Source organism: Meles meles, chromosome 6 (genome assembly GCF_922984935.1).
Source record: "Meles meles chromosome 6, mMelMel3.1 paternal haplotype, whole genome shotgun sequence".
Taxonomy (NCBI): Eukaryota; Metazoa; Chordata; class Mammalia; order Carnivora; family Mustelidae; genus Meles; species Meles meles.
In genome coordinates this window covers 9,004,090-9,023,468 of record NC_060071.1, presented here as the reverse complement: position 1 = coordinate 9,023,468, position 19,379 = coordinate 9,004,090, and the positions used below count along the sequence as shown (strand labels likewise).

The window sequence follows — 19,379 nt, the reverse complement described above, 5'->3', positions numbered from 1 at the left end:
GGTCCAAACACAAAATAAAAGCTGGCCTTCATTTCAAATGTATATAGAAAACGAAAAATTACTGAGTTGGAAAACCCTCCAGTTCTCCTGCGTCTTTGTCCTTTACTTCCTTGCACAGAACTTCCGACACTTGTGGTCTCCAGATCTGTGGGGGTTTCACCCCACTAGGGACTTCTGAGACACCAGTTGGGTGTCCCACAATGTAACTCAATCCTGACGCTATCCACCTGGAGCCAGCATCAGATCCCACAGCTTAAGGACTCAGTCCCACAAGACTGCCTCCTCCTTCAGGTGTCCGTCACCAGTAGTCAGGTCCCAGGTTCCCCACGACTTCTGTCTGACTTAGCTCTCAGTTGGAGGGTCCCATGACCTCCCCTCCTGCCTTGGATTCAGTAATTTGCTAGAGTGCCTTGCAGAGCTCAGGGAAGACTTTCTGACCGTTTCCTGTTTATTAAAGGGTATGATAAAGGATGCAGATGAGCAGCCAGATAAGAAACATATAGGGCAGGGACTGGCAGTGTCCCAGTACAAGAGCTTCTGTCCTGGGGGGTCGGGGGTGGGTATCATCCTCCTGGCATGTGGATGTGCTCACCAACTTAAAAGCTTTCCGAACCCCATTTATTGGAATTTTATGGAGGCTTCTTCATGTAGCTGTGGTCTGTAATTAACTTTTCCCCAGCTCCTCTTCCCACTCCCATCCCCAGTGGGGATAGCCTGATCCAGGAGCCCTCCCACAATCGCCTCATTAGAACAAAAGATGCTCCAAATGCTCTTATCACTTAGGAATTTACAAGGGTTTTGGGAGCCCCATGTCAGGGACTGGGAATGAAGGACAAATACACATTTCCTACTATAAATCCCAATATCACAATTATCATGGTACCTACCTCTTCCAAATTCTTTATTATTCTGGATATATGAATTTACTGGGTATACCATAGCTTCTTTCCCTGGGTTAATGAGTATAAAAGAGATAATTATATATTCACCAAACTGCTATTTCACCTAGAAATACCTCTCCTCCTCCCTCAGTCTTTCTTCACTCTCTCCTTCATGTCCTCCAGGAACGGGACTCCTGCTCATCAGTAGAGGGTCCCTCAAGGCGATTAGAGCAGAACCAACAAGTTATCTTCAATGTCCTATTTACCCTAAGCCCCAACCACATTCATGGGGATTTTGATACAGAATTAGAATCTGAAAGAGAAGAAGAAAGGAAGGAAGGAAGGAAGGAAGGAAGGAAGGAAGGAAGGAAGGAAGGAAGGAAACCAACGAAGGAAGGAAGGATGGAAAGAGGGAGGAAGACAGGAAGGAAAGACAGAGGGAGAGAGGGATGGAGGAAGGAAGCAAGGAAATTAATTCTTGCACCGAAAAGTACCACAACCAAAGTGAAAGTTTCCCTAGATAGGATCATGAGCAGATCTGTAATGGCAGGAGAATCAGTCATTAAACTTGAAGGTCAATCCAAAATTACTAATCTTAAGTAATAGAGAAACAAATGTTGAAAAAAAGTCAACAGCCTTAGAGACCTAGGATAGCATCCAGTGTAATACTGAATAGAATAATTAATCAGAAATGTATAATGAATGTAAGTAAATGTGTATACCCCAAAATATATAAGCAAAAATTGGCAGAATTAAAGGAAGCAATTTAAAAATTCAGTAATAGTAGTTGGTTACTTTAATACTCCTTTCAGTAAGCAATAGAGCAACCAAAGAGAAAATTAGTAACTACAGAAGACTTGAATTGATCGATACATATGATTGATATATATGTAACAATTCTCAGAACAGAAGAATATACACTGTTTTTGAGTCCGCATCAGAATTATCCTAGGTAGACCTTATACTAGACTATAAAACAAGTCTCAGTGTGTTTTAAAGGACTGAGATCATACAAGTATGTTCATTTGCCATGACAGAATTAAATTATAGATCAACTTTTGTAAGATTCTGGGAGATGTCTGAATATTTGGAAATTAAACAACGTACTTGAAAATAACTCCTGGACCAAAGAAGAAATCAGAAGGAAATTAGAAAGTGTCCTAAACTGAATAAAAATAAAAATATAATATATCAAAATGTATGGTATATAGTTAAAATAGTGCTTAGAGAAAAGTTGTAGCTTTGAATGCTTCTATTTGAAAGATGGAAAGATCTAGAGCATGTTGGTGGTTCAGATAGTTAAGTGCCTGCCTTCAGCTCAGGTCATGATCCCAGGTCCTGGGATTGAGTCCCAAGTCGGGCTCCTGGCTCAGTGGGGAGTCTGCTTCTTCCTCTCCCTCTGCCTCTCCCCCAATAAAAAGAGATAAACTATCGGTATATGCAAAAACATAAACTTAAAAATAAGTCAGAGGCAAACAAAAAAAAACGTAGGGTTCGATTTACGTGACATTTCCAAAAAAGGCAGAAATTACAGAGTAAAGAAGCAGATCAGAGGTTGCCTAGGGCAGGATTGACTAGAGTGAGCATAAAATTGTCACCATAAAAACATGTTTTTATGTCACCAAAAAACATGTTTTTTGTCACCATAAACATTATGTCAACAAAAAACAAAAAACATGTTTTTTGTCACCATAAAAACATGTTTTTATGGTGACAAAAGCGTTCAAAAACTGGATTATTGATAATGGCTACAAAACTATACATTTCCAAAAATCATCGCACTGTCACGTGCCTCAATGAAGTTGATACGTGTATTTTTAAAAGTAAACATTCTTTGATTACCTACTGTGTGCCCGGCACTGTGCTAGGTATTTATGTAATGAAGCTGAGCAGAGCATGGATTTCTAAGAAATAACAGTTGGGAAGAGAGGCAGAATATCAGAAACTTAAAAGGACAGAAAAATACGTTCAAGAATGGAAATATTAGGAGGCAGCACAGAAAAGACTGATTAACTCTCTGTTGGTGCAGAGTTGAGTAGATGATGCCGGCGGACAAGTGTCTGAGGGGCAGATAGGAGCGGTGTTAGGACGTTCCCTGAAAAAAAAAAAAATTATGAATGATTTTTAACTAAGTTTGATTTTAAGAGAAATCTGAAGAAATGGATTGCCGTGAATTTTGTGATCATTAAAACTTGAGCCTTAAAGAATTTTAACCGCTAGTTGCGGATCACAGTGGATTGAGGAGAGGTGGATTGAGATGAGTTGTTCAGCACCTCTGCCTGCAAAGCGTCTCTTGTTCGTGACCTTTCCTGGCGTTGATCTTTCTCCTAAGCTTCCAGCTGGGAACATCTGCAAGGAGACCACCAGGGCACCTCACGTGCGCTCACTCTTTTTTTTTATCTTCCCAACTACCGTGTATTCTCAAATAGGATATGCTTAAGCAGCGTTTATGGAGTGAGTAGGGACTTTGAACAGCACCCCATTTCACACGTGAGGGAGGGGAGGTACAGAGATGAGCTGAAATGTCTAATGGTCCCATAGGTAGCAAGAGCTGGGATGGGGACCCGGGTGACTCAACACCAGGGCTCGCCTCCCGTGCTGACCTCAGTGGTGTTCTAGAGCCTGTGCTCAGTGAGACAGAAGCTAAGCCAAGAGTCTCCTGCTCTGTAGTTCAGGATGAAAGAGGTGGTCAAAAGCAGAAGGAATCCTCCTTGGGTGCTTAGTAAACAGGAGGTTATCTCAGTGAGGAGAAGGGAGATCTACAATGCAAAGAGAGGTTTTCAGAACTGTTTTTTCCATCTTGGAAGTTTGACCTTTTGAGCAGAGCGACTCCTCTCTCTTCTAAACCTTCACCCATCAGCAAAGTCCGCTCTGAAGAGTGCAATAAACACTGCACATGTACTGAAGATGCCCATGGCTTTGCCCCCTCACTCAAGGTCAGGTCTAGTCCTACCCCTCCCCCTTCGATGATGACAAAAATGAGGGTTAGCAGAGTTAAACGACTGCTCCAAGTCAAACCGTGGAGTGTGAATCCAGATTTCATACTTTTGACCCCTAGTCCCAGCCAGGTCCTTGCCCCATGCTTAATTCAGAGGAGAGAGAAGACATTTGAGTTCTGTAGGGTTGACCATGGGGAACCGGAGCCCCAGAGATGGCCTCTCCCTGGAAATGAGCCCTGAGCTGGGAGCTGTCTGGGGAGTTCGTAGTCAGCACATCTTTGAGAGTTATATTTTCTGTGAATTTGGGAAACCAGACAGGGCTTGGAAGAGTCCGCAGAAAGCAGATGAATTGAAATGCAACTCAGGCTTCTATGGTGTGCCTCAAAATGGAATGAATGAATCAGGATCCTCCCCTCCCCCATCAGCTGAGGCTGCTGGTCACCCAGCTGCTCCTGGAAAGATGGGATTCAGCGTCTATGGGGATGCAGACGACTCTCAGCGCTGCTTCATGTCTAGTCTTTTGATCCCTGCTGGGTCTGTGTTGAGACCACGCTCAAGGCCACCTCCTGGGCCGTGCCCTGTGTGTCCATTCTGTCATTCATCCCTTGTATCCCTTTACATGGCTATGGGATTATAATACTTACTGAAGAAGTAGTTATTGGCAGTCGTTAAACTAAGCTGATGTGATCTATGTTAGAACATCTGGGTTGACATTCTGGAATTGTCCTTACCAGCTCTGTGACCATTGAAAAGAGACTTGACGGGTCTCTATATTATGAGATAATAACAGAACTTACTTTGAAGACTTGGGATGATTAAAAGAGCTAATGCATGTAAAATACATAGTAAGTGTTCAGTGAAAAGGTATCTATTATAATTTTCAAGCTTTGGAAACCCATATTAAATTTAAGGGCACAGAGCAAGCAGGAGGGAGAGAGTTGAGTGTCCCGAGTCTTTTCCAACCCAAGATGGGAGATCCCTGGGAACACTGAAACAAGGCCTCAGTGGGTCAGTTTATACACAGAGTTCATCTACACCTTGTTCATTTACAAAACAGAGCAAGACAGTCTCCAGCTGTTAGAGCTATCATTATCTTCCTTTCTCGCTCTGCCATAGATCAGTTTGTGTGAAATCAAGAGATACAGAATCAGGACTTAACTATCCATGCTGTAGTAGTTTTGGAAGCTATTATTTAATGAATGGATAAGCGATTGCCGTGGGTATATAGGAGAGGTACTCCAACTGCACCTTGTCAATGAGGGGATCACAGCTTCTACAGCTTTCTGAGAGGCACGCCCTTAAATTGAACGTGTGGTCATTTGCAAAGGGGATATATGAACTAAGAAAATAAGGGTCGCTTAAGAAAGAAAGATCAGGGGCGCCTGGGTGGCTCAGTGGATTAAGCCGCTGCCTTCGGCTCAGGTCATGATCTCAGGGTCCTGGGGTCGAGCCCCGCATCGGGCTCTCTGCTCCGCAGGGAGCCTGCTTCCTCCTCTCTCTCTGCCTGCCTCTCTGCCTACTTGTGATCTCTCTCTCTCTCTGTCAAATAAATGAATAAAATCTTTAAAAAAAAAAAAAAAGAAAGAAAGATCATTTAAATACTGTCCAATTAGAATTTTTACAGCAAGGTAAAACACTGATAAGTTAAAACTATTTTCAAGTTTTTTAAATCACTTTAGTTGATATATATATATATACACACACATACATAAACACACATACTATATGTTTTTTTATATATATATATGCATATATATGTGTGTGTGTATATATATATATCTATATGGTGTATTTATGTCTAAGCAGTCCCCTAAGGGTCTGGGCGAGCAGATTCTATTTATTTCAGCAACTAATTATCGAGTACCCTCAATGGCTGCACATCTGTGTGTAGAGATTTTCCTGTGAATGAGAGACAGACATGCCCTGTGGAACTTCTGGACCGCAGAGAAGATAGAAAATAATCAGCTAATTACATGAACATTAATTTTACTGTAATTGTGGTGAATACTTTGAAGGAGAAAAGTGGGGTGAAGGAATCACAGGGAGAGAGAGTCAAAGGTAGGTAGATGAAATCAGTTCTGGGGGCGATTGTGGAAACTCAAGTGAGGACATTAGCAGCTCAGTTTCCTTGTTCAGATGATGCCGCCGGACTGCAAGCTGTGTGGGAACATAAAGATCATACTAAATTATATGAATATATGTATGAATATATATGAAAATATATGAATATATATGAATATATATGAATTATATGTGTTACATTACACATATATCATAGGTAATTTATAATATAATTAACAATTGTATTAATTGTTATATTAATGTAGTTAAGTTATATTAAACATGGGGACAGTAAGAACCCAGGGATATTAAGAGATCTGTTCGATGTCCTAGAAATTCACAAAATGGTGTTTCCTTTTTTTTAAGATTCAAAAAATTTATTTGTGAGAGAGAGGGGGAGAAAGAGAAAGCACAAGCAGGGGGAGTGGCAGGTAGAGACCACCCAGGCATCCCATAAGATTGCATTTCTTTAAAAATCATTTCTTAATTCATATTCTCATTCTGCTGCTCTGCCTTCTCCCCACAATTTGTCCAAAAGCCTGAAGTTTCACTGTTATTGAATGTACATAATTTTTTTAAAAGATTTTATTTAATTATTTGACAGAGAGAGATCACAAGTAGGCAGAGAGGCAGGCAGAGAGAGAAGGGGAAGCAGGCTCTCTGCTGAGCAGAGAGCCCAATGCGGGGCTCGATCCCAGGACCCTGGGATCATGACCTGAGCCGAAAGCAGAGGCTTTAACCCACTGAGCCACCCAGGTGCCCCTTGAATGTACATAATTTTATATTATGTGCTAGTGTGTGGATATGCTGTGAACAGTGAAGTAGAGAACCCTTCTTGCTAATGTTGCAGAAATTTGGGACTATCTAGGTCCAGCATTTCCACTAACCCAGGGACCTGATGTGCTATTGTAGCTTGAGTCATCGTCCTTGGATGGAGGAGGTCTGGTGACTAGGAGCCCCTCTCTGTCAATCAGAGAGTGGCAAGGATCTACAGATGCTTTCTAAAATAGATTAAGTGGTCTCACATAAAACTTTTTGACTTTAGGAAATGGTGGGCTAGAAGAACCCAGAGAAGAGGAGTGCCTGGGTGGCTTAGTTGGTTAGGTATCCAACTCTTTGTTTCGGCTCAGGTCGTGATCAGGCTCCATGTTATGGGCTCTGCACTTAGCACAGAGTCTGCTGAAAATTATCAGCAGACTGATAATTCCTCTCCCTCTGCTCCTCGCCCTGCTTTCTGTTATGTGTGCTCTCTCTTTCTCAAATAAATAAATAAAATCACACACACACACACACACACACACACATATATATATATATATATATACCCAGAGAGGGCATACATTTTTAATGATTTTATTTATTTATTAGACAGAGAGAGAGAGAGACAGTGAGAGAGGGAATACAAGCAGGGGAAGTGGGAGAGGGAAAAGCAGGTTTCCCTCAGAGCAGGAAGCCCAATGTGGGACTTGATCCCAGGACGGTGGGACCATGATCTGGGCTGAAGGCAAATGCTTAACAACTAAGCCATCCAGACGTCCCCAGAGAAGGCGTATTTTTTAGACTTTTGTAACTGGCCCAGCCTCAGGTTTATGTATCATAAGATGAGACTAGAGGGACACCTGGGTGGCTTAGGTAAGCATCTTCCTTTGGCTGGTGTCATGATCCCAGGGTCCTGGGATTGAGCCTCATCAGTCTCCCTGTTCTGTGGGGATCCTGCTTCTCCCTCTGCCTCTGCCCCTCCCTCTGCTTGTTCTCTCTCTCTCTCTTTCTCTCTCTCTGTCATGAATAAAATATTTAAAAAACAAACAAACAAGGTGGGGCTAGAAAGCTCATTTTGGCAGTCATACTCTTTCGGAAAACTTTATATGCAACCCCCAGTGGTTATCGATGACTTGAACACCTGGGATAAATGAACAGTCCCTAGTCCAGCTTAGAGCTGGGAAACCATGAGATTGGGTAGAGTCACTCTGAATCTCAGTCCCTGTGGCATCTATGGCTTTCCATGGAGTTAAGAGCAGTGATGTATGAGGCTGAATGTCCGTGTGACATCGGTCCACCGGGATGCCAAAACACGGACCTGAAAGAGTGTGGTCTTTGGGGTTGGCCCGCTTGGCATTTCACTCCCATGCCAGCCTCTTTGTAGTTGGATTCATGCTATTTCTTTCTTGCTTTTCTAAGTCTCAATTTCCTCATTTAAGAGCAAAAAGCGACAAACTCTTGGCGTCTGTTTCTTCGGGTTGCTGTAAGAGTTGCAACTGTATATATTAAGTGATTGATAGACTGAGATGCATAATAAATGTTGAGATGTTAATTTTTATGATGCTCTTCCCCAACTCATCACGGCTTTATTTTTTATCATAGACTCTTCCCAAAATCCTTGATAAACTCGCCCCAGCATTCACGATGAGCAGCTGCAGCTTCCTCGTGGAGAAATCCCGAGCCTCCACGGCCCGGGTGGTGGTGTGGAGAGAGATGGGGGTGTCCAAAAGCTACACCATGGAGAGCAGCTACTGTGGTTGCAACCAGGGACCCTATCAGGTATGTGAGGCTCTGGCATCCGCGCACTTTCCATCCGGCAGCAATATACCGTAAGGGCGGGGAGAGGCCGTCAAAGACCACTCATTTCTTCCTTCTCTCCTGGGAGTGGAAGAAGTCTCCAGGTAGTCTGGCCCAGCGACCTGATCTTGCAGAACTAGCTCAACGATTGCCTTCCCTGGCAGCACTGTCTGTGTTGATCCTGCCAGCAGTTTGTACGTGCCTGCTGATTTGCTTTCTCAGTCATCTGCCCTTGCCAGCAAGTGGCAGGGAGCCTCCCTCAGACATGTATCCCCAGCTTTCCTGGAACCTCTGCCTGGCCCTGTTTGATGCACCGGGCTCCCTTGTTAGCCCCCCGCAGCAGTGAACCAAGCTCCTCTTGCATCACGAAGGCCGTGGTTTGGTGCATAGATAGTGAGTTTTCCGTCCAGATATTTTATGCCTCTAGCCTCCGCGCTTATCTAAATCAGCAGCTCACTATTACCCTGCTGTCATCAGAGTACACAGAAGTGACTACCTGACATGCATCTCCCGAACATGAGTGGATCTGGGACTCAGGCTCTGGTGTCAAGGGAGAGGCTCGTATACATCATATTCTTTCTACAGCTATATTACCTGCATGAGCAGCTGGAGAGCTGCTGTAGCGGGCCGTTCTAGCTGTTCTTCCCGCTCCCCCACTAGAGGAGCATAAATAAGGGACGCTGCGACAGTGCCGTGGTAATAGATTCTCTTAAATTTGTTAGGCGAGCTGACAGCCTTCCATTCAACTCCAAGGATACCTGGACCTTATGAGCATTAAGGCTCATTGTGTTGGCTTTGATATTCTCCTAGAACAGCCAGAAAGCACTTGGCGTCTACATGGTCCTGTGCTTGTGAAAATCTTGTTAGCTATCAAAGGGAGTATAGGGAGTGACAGGTGAGGAATATTACCTGACTTCCCACCTGGCCAAGTGGTTTTTTTTTTGTTTGTTTGTTTTTTTGATACACAGGGCTACTGAACCACCAGCTTTGACCTATTAATTCTGTTAAATAACCAATTCGTTTAAGCAGTTGCTAAAAATAAATGTTGTGTTATTGAATTAATAAATTCTTAGATTGAATTAGTCCTCTTTACCCACGTGAATGTCGATGCAGAATAAGAAGAGAGCATCGGAGGGACATGGGGGTCAGGCACCAACAGACCTCACTTTTCCATTTATCAGCAACGCCGCAAGCCACGTACCGCTATGAACCTGTGTGTCACGTATCGGATATTGATCGTCTTAAGGATTCCTTTCCTGCCCACTGCACAAGAGTTTTGTGAAGGCCCAAAGAAAATTCAGATAAGAATGCACTTGGAGGATATATCATCACTAATAAGTTCAGTCTCTTGGCATTCAAAACCTGTAGGATTGGGAAAAATAAGTTTGGGGTATTTTGACTCGAAGGCATTTTGGATATAGACTTGTTTCCCTCTAGCTGTGTGCCTTTTAATGAATAAGGGCCAGTCACTTGTTTAAAGGACAAATGCATGCATCATTAACAGATCTATTGGATTGGTGACTTTCATTGACCTTGTTTCTCCAAGCCCCCATTCAGGCTAAGAGCTTCCAGCCAGATAAAGCATCAATGCCATTCACCACAAGTCAACTAGAAACTCAAAGTCCTCTGGAGTTGTTGTTTGTAAACTAAATGACTCTTGGGTTCAGGCTCCTACCACACTACCCCCCTCCCCAATCTGCCAAGTAACAAACACAGGGGCTGCTGCAAATGACAAAGAATGGAAGACGCTTGCCCAGTGGGATGGCTTTCACCTATCAGCCCAGCGTTTGCCCTGTGAAATTGTCCACGTGGCTTTTGCACGAGTCTTTGTAGGAAAGGATGGAGAATGAATTGGCTAGAGAAAAGCGCTAATAGTGCCAAACCCGGTTTTGCTTTAACAGTCCCATTCTCTATATGAAACACCTCTCCAAGTGGATTGGTTTTCTCTTTCCCTTTGTTTCTCTATCCTTACAAACATTGTTGGGTCACTGAGCAGAGTCGCAGACAGTGAGTAAGAGGATGGTAAATAATTTTACATATGGGGGGGCACCCCAGGGGAAGGAAGGCGGCCCAGAGTTGGGTGTTTTGGTGATTTTGTTTGAGGTATATAATGAAGTCTATGAGCTGTAAAGCAGCATAGAAATTTCCATCCTGAACATATTGCAAATGATTTTTGTACATTGAGAAGCTTAGTCCCAATTGAGTCCTGAGGTTATTATTCTAAGGTCATCTTTCCATTTTTTGTTCAGCATTACCATTTATCCAAAAGATGGTGGACACTTAAATACACCCATGAGGGGCATTCCTTCCTCCCTTCATAAGAATATAAATATTTTTGCAGTTTCTCTGGTTAACACGGCTTTAAAGTAGTTCCAATCATTTCTCCCCCAGCACACTAAGTACCTGATTTGTTAGTATTGAAATGAAATATCATTTCTTATAGTGACATTTATGTTGGAACCGCATTAAAGAACATAAGCTATTGCCTTCGAATAATTATTATTAATATGATATTTTCTCTTCTATTTTCCAGTCTATAGTTGGCTAATCTTAAAAACAACAACAACAACTCCCTTTTGTTTCTTTGGAATATGGTCTCTACTACCAGGTTATACACTGAGATCCATAATTTGTGTTTAATGTGAAAGTCCCACCCACTAAGAGATGGGCCCAAAGCTATGGAGGCTGTTGAGGGGAAAAGCCAAAATAGAATCATCCATCCCCTTGGGGCTCGTTGTTTTAGAGGTGTCCAGTCTACATAGATAGCTGCGTGCTTCCCGCTGAGTGTTTGCGACCTTGGGTCACATCCATGGTGTGTGGGCACATATGAAGGCGTGTGACCGGGCCCCATGGGCTGCTTGTGGCCTAGGAGGACAATGTGAGTATCCCCACCCAAGCAGGCTCTCCCTGTGCTCATTGGCAATGCGGCGGACTTGTGGCAGAGTGGGTCTGAGAGGAAGGACAGAAGCTAGGAGATTCTGGAGGTCTGAAGTTCTCAGCTAATATATAAAGCCCCCATCTGCACACTGCCTCCCGTGAGCCCTCCAGCAACCCATCTGCTCCGTCACCAACAGAGGGGCTTTTCAGTAACCCAGACCTATTCAAGTCATAGTATTGCCCATAATCCTTCAGGGTGTCTAGAGAAATTCTAGCTCCTTGTTATGACAGGTAAGGCCTTTTACAATCTCATTCGTCTTTTAAATGCTTAATACCTTATTTAGTGTAGAAGACGTGTTGAATCTGTGTGATGACTGACAAATGAATGAATGGATGAATGAACAGACAGATGGGTGGCGATTTCCATGCAGAGTCAGAGGAGTTTCCTCTCTGTCCAGAGATCACTAGAAAAAAGGAGGAACTGCCATGGTCCAAATGTGATCAGAAGCCACTTTCAAGTGGAGATTCTTAGTCATTGTAGTCATGGAAGAGGTGTGAGCAAGAGAGGAAAGTGTTTAAGAATGTAAGGCAGAGACCTCTCCGATCGTTGCTGTCTGCGTGATGTGAGAGCCCCTCAGCACGATACCTGGCATGGATTCTTTCCCAGAGTAAGGAGATTCTAGTCCAGGCGGACTCTCACTTGGCCGCCTTCTCATAACAAATGATGGTTCAACAAAAGGAAGGCCACTCGTACAAGGTGGGGGGAATGCTTCAGTGCACCTGCCAGACCCAGGACCCAGCTGCTCATTCCCAGCTGCTTACAGCTGGATGCATCACTGGAATCTGTCTGTCACCGGTAGAAGTAGCCTTGACCAAAGCTGTGGCTCTTCTGGGTGAGCCTGTGCATCTAAGGGTGGGTCTAAGGAGGGCCAGGGCTCCTCGCCCAGGCTGGGAACAGTCCACAGGGCCATTGCAGCTCCAGAAACTCCCTGCAGGATTGCCCAGGGCCTCTGTCACAATCGTACTGGGCTTCGGCTCCCTCCTCTCTCCACCTCTGCTTTTTGTACCACTCACAGGAGCTGTTCTGGTGAGTGTACCCCAAAAAGCCTTCCACGGGGCAGCTCACACCTGTATTCCAGAACGGCCGGGATTAGGAAACAGATACAGGGAGTCAGTGCTCAGCTAGGGAAGACCGGTTGGTGGGGATGACGTTCATGTAGGGAACTGAGTCATCTCACGTGGCTTTCAGGGCTCCCAGTGTCCTTTGATTCACACTCCGCATCCTTCGCTGGTTAGGGAAGCCAGGACTCCTGCTCCCTCCAGAAGGCAGGTTGCGTGTATTAGTGTCCTGTGGCTGCCATCCCAAATCGCCATAAATTTGGTGGCTTCCACCTACATAAATGCATTCTTTCACAGCGCTGGAGGCCGGAAGCCTGAAATCGGTGCCGGCTACACTGTGTCCTTTCTGAAGGCTCCGGGGGAGACCATCCTGGGCCTTTCTCTTAGTTTCTGGTGTTTCTTGACTCATAGATGTATCCCCTCTTTCTCTGTCTTTGTCCTTGCATGGTCTTCTCCACTTTGTATCCCACTGTCGTTATGATGTCTTTCCCCCACTTAAGAAGGTTATTATTATTTTTCTCTTATTTTTTATTGAAGTATCGTTGACACATAATGTTACATTAGTCTCAGGTATGGACTATAGTGATTCGATAACTAGACATTACTGGTCTCTCCTCTTCTCACAAGGACGCCAGACATAGTGGGTATAGGGCCCACTATACCCCACTGTGGCCTCATCTTAACTAATGACACCCAAAACATCCCTGTTTCCAGATCAGGTCACATCCTGCGATTCTGAGAAGGACATGGATTTTGGGGGGGACACCATTCCGCCTTGTACACTGGGTCAGGCAGGGAGGTACAGAATATACAGATCCAAGAACCAAAAAGAAGTTTTTGTGTGTGTGTGTGTGTGTTTTAAAGATTAATCATTTGAGAGAAAGAGATGGAGGGCTAGGGGCAGAGGGACACAGAGCGAGTCTTCAAGCACACACTCCCCTGAGTGCAGAGCACAGAGCCCAACATGGGGCTCAACACGGGCTTCAGTCCCAGGGTCCTGAGATCATGACCTGAGCCGAAAGCAAGAGTCAGGCCCTCAACCAACTGAGCCACCCAGGCGCCCCCCCAAAAAGTTTTTATATCTGTCTTCCCATCGCCAGGCTGGGCTCCAAGGCACACGGGATGTTTTAGAACCAAGATTTGAACCCAGGAGGATTGGCGCTGGAATCTTGGCTCTTAGCCCTGTGTTGTCTGCCTAGTAGGAGGTCAACTGGTGAAAGTAACCCTGGGCTTTGGAAGCAGGAGACCTGCCTTCCGCTTTAGGCTGTCACTAAGTAGACCTGCAGCAACGTGTTTCTTAGTTATAATAGAAAAACGTAATTAGAACGAAGAAATGGGCAGGGGCTCTGCTGAAATCATGCTTGGGCAAGGTTGCCTTTGCTGGGTATCTGGGGAGTTATGGATCCGCTAGAACAGGGTGACCAGACTTGATTCTGAAACCCCAAAGACTCTTCTGTGGCACATTCTGGGTACATTTTTCTAGGGAGAAAGTATTGTGCTTTTAGCACAAATTAGCTAATTGTCAGAAGACTTTGTTTTTCTGACATCCCTCCACCTGCCTTTATCCTATCGTGTATTTTCTTTTCTTTCCTTTTCCTTTTCTTTTCTTTTCTATCCTTTTCTTTTCTTTTTTCTTCTCTCGCTCCTTTTTAAATTTTTTTTGTTTTTTTACCTTACCAGAGTAAACGAAGAGAAATTGGAAGGATGTGATATGTAGTGTGGCTTCCCTCAGCAGGGAAGGTGGGAAAAGCGGAGCTAGTCTTCAGCAAAATGTCATCTTAAGTTTACATTAGTCAACCTCCTCATTGCTTTCTGTGCTCACTTCACTCCGTGGTGACTTCTCTCCTTGGCCCATGAGCAAATGATCGCTCTCAATGGCTCCTTGGGCTGGCACAGCCTTTATTTGAGGACACCTCTCTGTCCCAAGTGTCCTAAGCCCCAGAATTGCCTCTCTCCCAGGGTATACACATACATTCTTTCTCTCTCCACTACACACACATACATGGTCGTACATACATACCAGTGGTTCTGAATGATGGCTTCAAGGGGCATAACCTACTGTTTAGTGTGGGCACTTGTGTCAGAGTTCCAAGGAGGGCTCTGCATTTAGCAGTCATGACCTTCTGCCCTCTGTGCCTTTGGTTATAAAAGTGGTATTCCTCACAGTTCCTCCTTACGGAAATGTGATAAAGACTGTATGAGCTACTGCTTATAAAACTATTTATATAGTTTAGCGCTATTTTCATACTAGACACTCAATGCCTTTTATTGTTGGTCTTATTATTCATTGTATGTGAGAATATTTAATGGTGGTTTTCTCTTTTATTTTAAACACAGATGATGAGAACCCCAACCCTTAGCCATAATTGTCTGATTCATACCTTTTTAATCAGAAACATTGAGGTTGGAGATTAGGTCTCTGTGATTTTATTCAATTTAATAGGAAGCCAGGGTTGAGAACCATAGATTTTGGCTTTTATAGAGACTCATATCCATATACCAATATTTACAGATTTAGTTATATCAAAGCCATTTCTGTGTGTATTACCTTGACATTTCCTCTACTGCCTACTCTTTATTCTATAAACTTCCTACATATCTATCCCGCATTATAGCCAATTCATGTGTGAGGCCCTAGAAAAGGGAAGGGGATTTGTGAGCCTGCGTGTGGGGGAAGAGAGGAAGGCAGGAACAGAGAGTGGAGCTCAGGACAGGAAACAGATTTGAATTCCTCCAAAGGTTGCTGAATTTAAAAGCCTATTCTAATCATGAGCATAACTCAAGAATGCATTTTGGATCACTGTTCTCTTGGAATCCATTTCTTTGTTCTAAGGGCTGCCTCATACAGCATCTGACTCTTCCTGAGCTCTGAATGGGAGTGGGGGAAGGGTTCGCTTAATTTCATTAATGTAATCTGAGGCGTAGTATTTCTCAAACTTTAATGTGCATAGGAATTACCTAGGCATCTTATATGATGCCAGTTTCTGAACCATGTCTCCATGTGATCTGGGGTATGGCCCAGAAGTCCGCATTTTATCGAGCACCCTTGAAGTTTTAGATTCTGGTGACCCAGGGGCCATTCCCTGAGAAATGGGGTGAGTTGCTAATTTTTACAATTTCTGGTTTTGTTTGCTTGCCCCTGATCTCCTTTGGGATATTGATAATTTTCCATGGCTTTTGTCATAAAGTCATAAAGTCTCAAATTCTCTGGATCCCCCCACCCTTGTGTGTGTGTGTGTGTGTGTGTGCGTGTGTGTGTGCGCGCGCGCATGTGTGTGTTTTTCATCTGTGATTTTCGGTTGTTGGCTTAGCCCTCCCACAAGAGTTGCATTTAAAAACTGTTTATATCCCAATAAGAGTTTAAAAATGTTTTCGTTTGTTTATTTTTCTAGCTCCTGGGACGTCCCCAGGTCAAGATTTCTTAAATTGCTTATGGAACAAAAGAGTGTAGGAACAGATACAATTACATACAAACTTGTCTGTTGGCCTATGTGTACGTTTCTCTGGGGGAGAGAATTCATGGTTTCTCGGACATACTTGAAAGGGTGGACGACCCCCAAATGATTAAGACCTCATTAAGACCTTAGTGTCCTGAACCCAAGATCTCCAGGAGGCCCTACACAGCTTCCTGGTCTCTGCTCTTGATTCAGCCCTAGAAGTGCTTGGCTTGGCTTTGTGAAAGTCAGACAGAGTCTGTCACTCACTGACTACGTCTCCTACTTATCAAGGAGCACAAGAGCAATGACGCATCTCATTAAGTGTGCATTGAGCTCCTTCCTTCTGAATTTTGTGTGATTACACGGGACACCCATCTTCTCCAGGATGATGCCGCTCACAGGTGCTGGTTCTGAGCTGCCGTAGCCTCAGCATCCGCTGGGCCTTGTGAGAGATGCAGAATCCCCGGCTGCATGGACTGCCTCGAGATCTACATTTTAACAAGATCCTCAGGTGACCCATGTCCCTAGGAGAGGCCAAGAAGCACCAAGTTAGAGCACCCATTGTCTGCAGGGAGTTGAGACAGGGTTAGGGCTCCGGAAAGGGAAGTTGGGGAGTTCTACCTTTTTTACTGGGGCGAGGACATTGTTTCCAGAGTTTTTGTGAGCTAGAATGAGATGCTGTGTGTGAATGGGATTTAAAAATTACAAGTGACCCTCAGTATGAGACATTCTGTTATCTTTGCCAACCCTTGAATGCTAGATGAGTGTTCTGTTTTTTCCCCCTACCATCCCCCCTACATTTCTCATCTCTGCTCTGACCTTCTCTGCTCTAGGGCTTTGAAAAGAGAAGGACAATTTCCCAAAAGCCTGTTTGGCCATCGGAATGCCACTCCATCCTTTGTAAATACAAATAGGAAACACGGACCTAATCTGTCATTAGAGTGTGAGCCGCTATCTGAACCATTTACCTCAATACCCCTTTCTCTCTTATTAACTGCGATTCAACAAGTGTTGCCTTGCTTGTCTGTTTTTTTTAAACCTCTTTGTAGATGATCTCAAAGCATGTTCTGCGCCATGTATTAACTCACTGCGGGCTTAGTGATGTAGTGAAATAATCGTCTCACTCTGTGGCCCTCACTTCCATAATGTACGTCAGCATTATGGCAGAATAGTAAAAGGAATTAAATAAAAATCAAGAGGCAGAGATGCTAATAAGATTGCCAGCAGGGGCCTTTCCTGGGATTACTAAGGCCCTGGGAGCTGTGAATTTTAAATGCGCATTGAAGGAAATGGTTCACTGTATCAAAAAAATAAGGACAGAATCTGGGCCTTGGGATAGTCCCATGAGCCTCAAATGACCTCTGATCCTTTAAAAATAATTTGGCTTCAAAGGACCAAGAGGAAGAAAAGATGGTTTATCTCTGTAAATCTCACTTTCCCCCTGTGATCAATGTAAGTGCAATCAACAAAATACCCTAAAGGAAAGGATTTAAACCAAAGAAAGGATTACTTTAATCCAGGGTTTTATGTAGTGTGTATCATAGGGGAAAAGGACCAGCCAAACCTGAGATAACCGTTTCTGTGGTTGTGGAGCTTGATCCCAGGCCCCTGAGACTGTGACCTGAGCCGAAGGCAGAGGCTTTAACCCACTGAGCCACCCAGTGCCCCAAAGATTTCTGTTTTTTAACACTAAGCAGTCATTCTCTTTGGCCTGTATTCCTTGAATGTAAATGAGAAGAGCACATTTTAGACTACTTTGAGCCATTAGCTAGTTTTATATAAACTTATACCTGTTTTATTGATTCATCAATGCACATTTATTAGGTATCGACTTTGCTTTAAGCCGAAGGTTGCGACTGGGGATAGTTACAGAAAACTAAGAACACTTAGCGAAGGCCAGACACATGGCCAATTCATCTTCATTCATTCTTTCTTTCATTCATCATTCCATAAACATTTAAAAAAAAAATCTAGACAATATGTTAGGTGCCAAGAACATGATAGAGTGGAATTGACAGCTTCCTCCTCTCTCAGGTTTCTAGTCCAGCCAGAAAGCAGTTAATTAAGTCGGCAAGAACAGCAGAGAATAATCTGGAAACAACTGGGCGCTGTAACAGCATGCAGAAGGAGATAATTTAGGGCTTTGCTAACTGTGGGGTGAGTTGAAAATGAATTATCCACAAGTTGTGTGTGTGTGTGTGTGTGTGAGATTGGAAAAGGGAACTCACCTGGTGAAACTGAAAGGTCCTTGTCTGAAAGAGGGTAGGCTCAAGGAGTTCTTGATTTCCTCTTTCACCCTCGTTCACTTTCGTGCTGCTTCTCACTCATTTTGTGTTTCTCAGTCTCACCCCGGAACTCCACACCGGGGTGCACATGCTGCCGAATCTGAATGTTCGAGAGCGTACTAGAGTTTTCTACTCCTTCGCTCCTTATGGACATGTGGAAGGTGTCCCTTCCATGTCGGCGTTCCTAGGGAGCCTTCTTACAGTTCACCACCGCGCCCAGAAGGCAAACAGAACTGCAAACATCAGAAATGTTGCAAAATCCTTCTTAGACCCGTACTGAGTGATGACATTTAAATAACGGTAATCTTGATTCTCTCAATGAATGAATGTCTGTCTGAATGCTCCCGAGCATTCCCGAATGTAACAGAAGTCACAGTAATAAAATACCCTTTGGTTCGTGGTTTATAACTCATAAAACACTTGCATAAACTTCAGTATCTCGGGTAAGCCAGAAAACCAGCACGGACGGAGTGCGAGGGGCAGTGGGAGTGAGCGAGCCTGGGATGACCCGGCACAGGGTGTTGCATTCCTGGGCATGTCGAAATGGTCCGGTGGGTTGGCTTGGCTATGCGGCATGTGTTGGGTTAAGGCTGTCTGCAGAACCGTTTCCCGGAGGAGGTGCTGAGAAGGAAGAAGGACTTACCTGTCTGCTTCACTCGCTCCTGTTTCCTGTTAGTCTAAGCGTGTCCCCAGAGAGGAAAGCTGACATGTTGGAGTTCCATCGCTGGGCCCCTAGTGCAGCCACTCGTCTAGAGCCGAATGGTGGGAGGGGCCAGCAGCTCAGGAAGGGAGGCTGGTTGACCTGGTTCTAGAATAGCAGCAATGAAAGAAGTCCTCCTGAGGATGCAGCTGGTCGGCCCCGGGGTGTGGAGTGTGAGGGCCCAAGCAGAATTGGGAGCACCTGAGGCAAAGCTCACCACAGGGGGTCCAGAGCCGTTGCCACCCAAGGACTCTGAGGGGGCACCTAAGATATGTCCTCGCCAATTACCAAAAAAAAAAGATTTTATATTTTTAGTTATAAAAGAGCACAAAAATGATAATATTCAACAAAAATAGTCACAACCATTGATCCTAACATTTCCACTTCTAGAAATGTAATGCCAGAAGGGCGCCAAGATGCATGAACAGGCATGCCCTTGCTTGTTAATGGGGAAAAAGGAGAAACAACCTTCGTTCCCATCAGCTGAGGGTCAGTGAACCGAACAGTTATCTGTCTGAACGGTG

At 44.2% G+C, this 19,379-nt stretch overlaps 1 protein-coding gene across 1 annotated transcript in view; it reads left to right on the top strand.

Annotated features, from left to right (window-relative positions):
- AGBL1 (AGBL carboxypeptidase 1) overlaps positions 1-19,379 on the top strand; it is a 452,999-nt gene that overhangs the window by 344,170 nt on the left and 89,450 nt on the right. Inside the window, 2 exon segments of the mRNA XM_046009541.1 lie at positions 8,243-8,419; positions 10,142-10,193. Coding sequence (XP_045865497.1) covers positions 8,243-8,419; positions 10,142-10,193 — 229 coding nt within the window.